Source organism: Cornus florida, unplaced genomic scaffold, assembly GCF_030987335.1.
Source record: "Cornus florida cultivar Cherokee Brave unplaced genomic scaffold, ASM3098733v1 CherokeeBrave_3.0.0_Hap2_Chr01, whole genome shotgun sequence".
NCBI lineage: Eukaryota > Viridiplantae > Streptophyta > Magnoliopsida > Cornales > Cornaceae > Cornus > Cornus florida.
The window spans coordinates 121150421-121158648 of NW_026775571.1; the positions used below are offsets into that span (position 1 = coordinate 121150421).

General features: G+C 35.4%; 1 protein-coding gene across 1 annotated transcript; it reads right to left on the reverse strand.

Moving 5' to 3' along the window:
- Window positions 1–2788: 2788 nt before the first annotated feature.
- On the reverse strand, window positions 2789–4328 carry LOC132272428 (fe(2+) transport protein 1-like). Its single transcript, XM_059773598.1, has 3 exons — window positions 3734–4328; window positions 3478–3627; window positions 2789–3364 (listed from the first exon to the last, which is right to left on the reverse strand). The coding sequence occupies exons 1-3, from the start codon at window positions 4322–4324 to the stop codon at window positions 3059–3061; spliced, it is 1047 nt and encodes a 348-aa protein (XP_059629581.1). The 5' UTR covers window positions 4325–4328; the 3' UTR covers window positions 2789–3058.
- Window positions 4329–8228: the final 3900 nt, after the last annotated feature.

Here is an 8228-nt window from a genome sequence, read left to right on the forward strand (position 1 = left end):
GCATCGAGAGGCATTCAAGAGTAAGACAATATTCGGATCAAGAAAGTATATTGGTTTTGTGTGTGTGAAAAAATCCTTTGTGTGTACAAACTTCAAGAGGGAATTGAAATTTGTATTTGGGTGAGTTTTTCTCTTTGTGTAAATCATATACTACTTGGGGTATTTCTTCTTTGTTGGTGAGTGGAGTGGTGTGAGAAGAGAGATTATTGTGAGGAAGAATCAAAATGTTCTTCAGTTTGGAATCTTCTTCTTTATAGTGATACGAATCATCATCGCCCGTGGACGTAACCCAATTTGTGAGGGTGAACCACGTATAAATCCTTATCTCGTTTGTGTGTGCCAATTTATTTTTCTTGTCATTATTTTTTCTCTTGTTCTCATAAACTCCTATTCGATCCTTATTTCATAACAAACTGGTATCAGAACTCGGGTTCGTGTATTGTGTACATATACTGTTCACATATACTATTCGGGGTACTGTTCACATATACTATTCGGGGTACTGTTCACAAATACGGTCTTATTCACTGAGTAATTTTTTTTTTGGGAGTTTTTTGAAATGTTGACAAAATACGAAATTAAGTAATTTGATGGCAAGATTAATTTCAGTCTTTGGTGCATTAAGATGCAGGCCTTGCTCACTCAGCAAGCTTTTGGCAAAGGAAGAGTTAGAAAGAGGAGTTACGATCCTAGTTCTCAAAAGGGTTGTGCGGAGACTACACAATGTGGTGGGAGAATGAAATCCGTTTTCAGATAGCAACCAAAATTATAGCAGTCCTTACAAGGAGGCAGACCCATGAGGACAGGTGTGATATTGACTTGCAATAATTTTGGTGGCAATGAGATAGTCCATTCGAGTGCCATTAAGATGTATGGGAGACAAGTAGTTGGTCACAATAGAGATGCGAGGAAAAGTCAAGGACATCATATTCTCCACACGGGTGAGAAGATGACTTTTCATTACCAGCCGGTAGTTTGTGGGCGGTTAGAGAAGGTTGCTGAAGGAAATGTCAAACTTGGAATTTTTGAGATTGCTTTTGGTAAGTATTTAGAGTTTGACACAAATACTGAAGGTATGCTTGTGGCTGTGCAAGACATGCATGGGTTGAAGAATAAGAGCTCGAGGGTTAAGTTTGAGGATGACTCAGACTTAACTAAAATTCTTAATTATTTTGTTTAGTGTTGGAGATGATGATGGCGTTATTTTTATTACTCACATTGTGTTGAAGAAAGACTCTTTATGATTTTGTCTTATCATTTCTGTTAAGGTGGAGAATTTTTGCCAAGGATGGAGTTTTGTGGTTCATTTAAAATTTTTGTCAAGGTGGAAAATTTTCACCAAGGTGGAGATTTGTTGAACGTATGGCTCAATTTGAGGCTTGCATCACCCATGATGTCATCAAGATTCTTGGCCTCCAAGAATGTGTGCCCAACAAGTGTTTTGAGTCTTGGCCTCCAAGAATGTGTGCCCAACAAGTCTTTTGAGTGGTTTTAGTGTCCCATTTTGGCTATAAATAGCCTTTGCCCTCCATAGTTTGAAGCATCCGAGAGGCATCCAAGAGTAAGACAATATTCGGATCAAGAGAGTATATTGGTTTTGTGTGTGTGAGAAAATCCTTTGTGTGTACAATCTTCAAGAGGTAGTTGAAGTTTGTATTTGGGTGGGTTTTTCTCTTTGTGTAAACCATATACTATTTGGGGTATTTCTTCTTTGTTGGTGAGTGGAGTGGTGTGAGAAGAGAGATTATTGTGAGGAAGAACCAAAACATTCTTCAGTTTGTAATCTTCTTCTTTATAGTGATACGAATCATCATCGCCCGTGCACGTTACCCTATTTGTGAGGGTGAATCACGTATAAATCATTGTCTCGTTTGTGTGTGCCAATTTATTTTTCTTGTCATTATTTTTTTTCTCGTTCTCGTAAACTCGTATTCGATCCCTATTCCGTAACAACTAATGATGCAAAGTTGACTAACCTATTCTAGACTAATACTGACACTGCTCCAACAACAATCACAAGGAGAATAAGTAAAACAGAACAGAACAGAACACAGCATCTCCATTGGATTGCAATTCCATTCTATTTTGGAGGCAATGCTTTTGTTTTGGAGACGATGCTTTGTGAACCTCTGCCGCTGATACCAGAGAGTGGCACCCTAAATTTCAATGTTGGTTCCCATGGCATCATCAACATCTATCATGGAAATTGCATACCCAAAATTTAAAAAAAAATAAAAAAAACCTATCATGGAAATTATGCACTCAAATTATCGGGCTTTTTTCTGTATTACTACACCATTAAACTAAGATGAACAATTATCATTAATATACAGTGGCTGATTTCTAATGTAATTGCCCCTCTCTCATCAAATTTCGCTGTAATGTTGGTGATGTGAAGAGGCTATGTAGAGCACAGAAACGAAGGACATCGCTGATCAGTGATCATATTGTTGGTGGTGGCAAAATTGAAGCAAAATCAGCTTCTACATGCAACTGGTATTATCAGATCATCGCGAGTCAGAAAGTTCACTGCTGCCATTCAAGCAGGAATTAATTCGAACAGTAGAGAGAGAAGAAAAACAGAGGAATTCAGAAATGAGTTGGCAAAGAAGAAACGAAAAGAAATATTTATAGGAGGTTTATAGGAGGTTGTTACCGGAAATAGCCGGTGACTTTTACTGTTCCGGTTATAGTTGGTCTAAAATTACATTACAGCTATATAACAGGTTCTATAAGAATATTCTCTGAGTGATTCTCTACTATCTTTGGGTAAAAATGCACTTCAATACTTCCCTTTTTATTTATTTATTTATTTTTAAATGCATGCTAGTGTTCATTCAATGTTTTGTTTGGTTTGAAAATTTAGTGAAAACAACAAAACATTCCGGTTAAAAAAAAAAAAAAGGAAAGAAACACGAAGATGTTTCATTTCAGTGGCAACATTATTAACAAATCAAAATGAAAAGCATTAATCTTTTATCTTCATAATTATAACTAGGAAAAATAACACAAACAAACGAATGAAGAAGATGAATTAAAAAAAAAATAAATAAATAAATTAGGCCCATTTTGCCATTAAAGACATTCCTCCAGCACCTAAAAAAACAGCAACATAAGCCCATATCTGAAGCTTCATACTTGCCTGCAGCTTGGGACCCATAAAATCAGAGGCAAGCAGATCGACAAGTGCCATATAGTTCAACAGTCCTGCTGATGATGCATTCAGTATTCCCACCACAATCAGTGCGGTGGGGCTGTTTTCCCTATATACATGCGACAACCCAATCCCCAATGCAATCCCAAATGGAGTTGTTGCCGAGAAAAAGAATACCATTATTGCTTTTATTCTCAACCCGTACTCAGCCTTCAAGTGCAAAATTTACAACTATCAATTAGCTACCAATACCATCCTATATATAAATATGCTCAAATTTATTCTAATAAAACAAAATAAAAATGATGTACAATCAAATTCACCTGTAGTATGCATCCGCCTAGACCCATTCCTTCGAATAGTTGATGGAAGCAGAGAGCAGCTACGAGCGGTTTGATGGTGCATGGATTATCAGATGCCCCAAGTGATAGCCCTATCACCACTGAGTGCACCACAATTCCTACTTCTAATACCTGCATCCCATATCATACAATGTAATCTAATTAATAAATTAATTACCAATATTTCTACCTTTTAAACATGCATTATGGTACGTACTAATTAAAGTTTTGTTCAAACCTGAGCCACCACTCGGTATCGAACCAACTGAGATGCCTTGTCGTCAAGCCCTACCATACCATGACAATGTCCTTGTAACTCCACTGCTCCATCTGTCACACGATTGCTATCACAGCAATATTTTTTATAATAACTCAAACCAAATGAATCCACCATCAGAGTCAAAAGTGCCGAAAGCATTGCTATGAAAGTAGTGAAGGGAAATTTCCTCCATGGGTTTTCGGGTAAACACACGGAGGTTAAGCAATCAAACGAATCCGGCATGACGTGCATGTACCCGGTTGCAAGTATGACACCGGAGGCAAATGCTTTCACCAATATGAATAAATCTCTGTCCGGTTTCAGAGCCTGTACGCCACGCGAAAATAATGGCAGACAAACTCCCATCATGCTAGTCACTAGTATGGATGCAATGGCAATGAGCTTGAGCACCAGTGATTTCGCCTTGTCCTCACATCCACCGCTTGATTTTGAACCACATTCCCCCCGACTTTCGGTTTCGGACTCGCCCAAAGTTTGTGATGTAAAGGAGATAAGGAGGATGAAGAGGAGCACAGAGACTGTATGAAATTTAATGGATGATGTAGCCATGGATTTGAAGAGTTTGTGTACAAAATGAACTGTTCTCACTATATCACAGTTTTGGGTGCCCAATTTATAGGTAATAGTCATGATCATAAATAGAAATCCAAAATGTGAAAATGTCAGAAATGGGCTTGATGTCTTAGGTGGACTTGATTTCATTCGTATTGATCCTGTAATTTTTGTGGTTGAGATGGGTATTTGAAGGCGTAGACTAGCAAGTGGAAAACTTGTGCATCTTGTGTGCTGCGTGTGGTCCACACTGATCTTGACTCATTGAAGGTTAATGTCAAACCCCCACTTTTACTGAATCTCAGGATGACGTGTCATCTATATGTGGCATTTCGAATTTCTTTTGGAAAATTATTGTATATATATGTGGTTAAAAGAGGGCAAATCCTATAATATAGCATCTCCAACCGAAACCGTTGTGTATATATATATATATATTTTTGTGTAAATTTGATGTGTCATGATAAATTTACACAAAAAATTTAGATTATTTAATTTTAGATCCAACGGTTATTTTATATTTTTTGTGTAAAAATATATCTCCTAATGACAATCAACCATGGGTCATGTCAAGAACCCCACATAACTTTTATAACCCTACTTAATATATTGTTGATTTTTTAATGGAACGAGAAAGATAGATGAGAAAGGAAATATATTGATCTGACAGTGTAAAAATATTTTGTAAAATACACGATCCTTTTACACATTGGTGATATGACAATATATCTTAACACTGTTGGAGATGGAAAAAATTGATACATCGTGACAGTGTATATTTTACACAAAATGATATTTTAACAGGCCTCTGGAGATGCTCTAAAATATGAGCCAGCGGGATTGCTTCCTCCCTCAACTTAGAAAGTAATTGTAGATGAAATTCTTAATAAAAACCACAACCATAAAATATAACACACATAATATTTCAACCACAACCAGATAAAAAGTGAATCTCATAGTTGATTTGAATAAATAAAAAAGTTTGAAATTAATTGATACATTAAATATTGACTATTGAAGTTATACTTTTGATGTTCAAAGTGATTGTAAGTTAGAGACAATGAAAAATATCAAATTAACTCATTTTACTCGATTATTAGGAATGTGCTTGTATTATGTTTGTTTCATATAAAATGAATCCAGATGTAGGAGGAAAAAAAAATAGAAAGTATATTAAGTCTGATCCAACAAAAATAAATTAGATGAACGGAAAGGGAAGATCGATTTGGTAGAACAGAGAGATGGTGAGACAGTGAGATAAGAGAGAACAGAGGGATTACAGATTGAGAGAGGGAGATGCAAATTCAGATGTTAGGATATGTTTGGATTGAGAGATTTGGAGGGATAGTGAGAGAAAATAAAAGAAAAGATAGTGTAAATTGTGCTTGGGTAGGTTAAAATAAGAGAAAAGAAATGATAGGGAGGGATAGCTATCCCTCCTTTCCTATCTCTCCAAAAATGAGAAGATAGAGAGAGAAAGGATAGTGGTTAAGTAGTATTTTAATAATTTCGAAACTACCCTCAATAATTAAAAGGAAGAAATTATTATTCCACTTATATCCCATCTATTTTAAAGGATATGATAGTAATTTCATTGTTATCATTTCTCTTCTTTTCTACTTTCTATCATATCCAAACAAGAATACTACACTTTCTTTTCTATCTATCCAAATATAAATATAAATTATTGCTATCATTTCTTTTCTTTTCTTCTCTCTCATAACTAATACTATCATTTCCTTTCTTTTCTCTCTTACTTATCCAAACGCATCCTTAGAGAGAGAGAGAGAGAGAGAGTCATCATAAGGATAAGAGAAAAAAGAAGCAACACATTTATAATACGGATTTTTAGAAAATTTTCCAAAAATAAAAGGGATAATTTCACTGACACCCCCACTAATTTGGCCAAATATCATTCTAAAACATCTTTCGAAAATAACTATCACTCACATTACAAACGTTTGCTCCGTTTTTCACTCACACCCCAAAAGTTAGTTGACAGGTGTATCAGACCACTTTTTACATGTAAAAAGACATTCTTACCCTTTGACTTTGGTTTAACCCATAAATTATTTTTTTAATGATTAAAATTACATATTTACCCTCATTTGACTTTAGGTTGACTATTCAAATGACATGTTTACCCTTCCTTTTCCATATACAAGAATAAATAAAGTAGGTGATCAACATCATACAGTTTGGTATTGAGGGCTATTATACGCCATACAAGTATTCGGTTCTATATTTTCTGAAGGAAATTAATGAAATTTTAAGTAAGAAAATTTATTTTTTTAAGAAAATTAATTAAATTTAAAAAGAGAAAGAGAAAAATAAGAAAAATTTTAAAAACTAAAATATAAAATAAAATAAGAAAAAGCAACCATTCTTATTTTTTTTTAAGGAAATTAATGAAACTTTAAATAAGAAAATTTTATTTTTGTAAGGAAATTAATGAAATTTAAAAAGAAAAAAAGAGAAAAATAAGAAAAAAAATTAAAAATTAAAATAAGAAAAATCATCCATTCATATATATATTTTTAAGGAAATTAATGAAATTTTAAGGGTTATCGTACGTTTTAAGAAATTGAATGTGTTTATATAGAGGGAAACAGAAAATGGAAGTTGTTGCAGGAAATTCCCAGTTCCTTTATTGCTCAGAGTACTGAATACTGGTTCTTTGTCAAAAAACACACTTCGTTACTCCCAGAAGAAAATAAAAATTATTCCAATTTTTTGTTAGAAGTAATGGTGGAAACTGGAAAACCAAACATTCCATGTACTCTATTTCATACTAACAATATGTATTACTAAAACGGTACTCGCATACCTGTAAAACAATATATTTCGATACTTAATACCACCAACTACATTCATATTCTTAATTTCATTTTCTGTCCAAACATTATTTCGCAGACAAAATTCCGGCGAACTCCACTCTTGATCTGTCATTTAACAATTTCACCGGAGAGATTCTGGAGAGATTCTGGAATCATCTGTTTTCTTCAACCACGAAACGAAATCATTTTTCGGAAATCCGAAATTGTGCGGTAGACCACTCTGGAAATTATGCCCAATTCCTTCCACCACCTCTTCTCTGCACCAACCACTTCTCCACCGGAAATTGCAGCGATCCCGAAGACCATAGATTCAACTCCAGCCCTCTCCTCCAGAAACCTCACTGGTATTCTCTCATGGTGGTTCCTCAAAAACATGTCTCACCTTCAAACCATCGACCTCTCCAACAATTCTCTCAAAGGCTCTGTTCCAGGTTGGTTCTGGTCCAGCCCATCTCTTACCAAAGTCAATCTCTCCAAGAATCAATTCGGAGGGACCGTTGGGTTCGAACCCACTTCAGATATAACTTCATTTTCATCGATTCAAGTCCTCAATCTTTCTACAAACAAGTTCACTAACTTGGCTCATCTCTCTGGTTTTCGAAGCCTCTCTGTTCTTGACCTCTCCCACAACAATCTCAAAATATTACCCTCTAGTTTTCCCAACATAACCAAACTTCAATAACTCATCCGCCATGAATGATTCCACAGCTTTAGGTGAAGCGAGCGTCTCTTCTTCTGGCAATCAAATAGTACCAGCAAAATCAACATCAAAGAAGAAGCGAATTTTGGTTGCTGGCGGCTTGGACAGCCGGTACTTCGCCCATTGGTGAGCGAAGGGGAAGAAGGGGAAATTTGGGTCTGCGACTTGTAGCCATATAGGGATAGAGGAGAGAGAAACAATGTGTGTAGGGGTACAGAAGTCATTTCCATATCTAATATTTTGGAATAAATATGATTAAAAAATTAGGGACAAACATGTCTTTTCCCATGTTTTTAACGGAGGCTGTAACGGAAAAGCGAAAATGGACCTAAGTGATAGCTATTTTCGAAAGATGTTTTAGACT

What these genes read in the sequence shown, in the direction of transcription:
- LOC132272428 (XM_059773598.1), bottom strand. Translation starts at nt 4,324, where the DNA reads ATGGCTACATCATCCATTAAATTTCATACAGTCTCTGTGCTCCTCTTC. An exon ending in GATACCGAGTGGTGGCTCAG is followed by an intron (nt 3,628 to 3,733) that starts GTTTGAACAAAA and finishes TATGGGATGCAG; the next exon opens with GTATTAGAAGTAGGAATTGT. An exon ending in TAGGCGGATGCATACTACAG is followed by an intron (nt 3,365 to 3,477) that starts GTGAATTTGATT and finishes TTGCACTTGAAG; the next exon opens with GCTGAGTACGGGTTGAGAAT.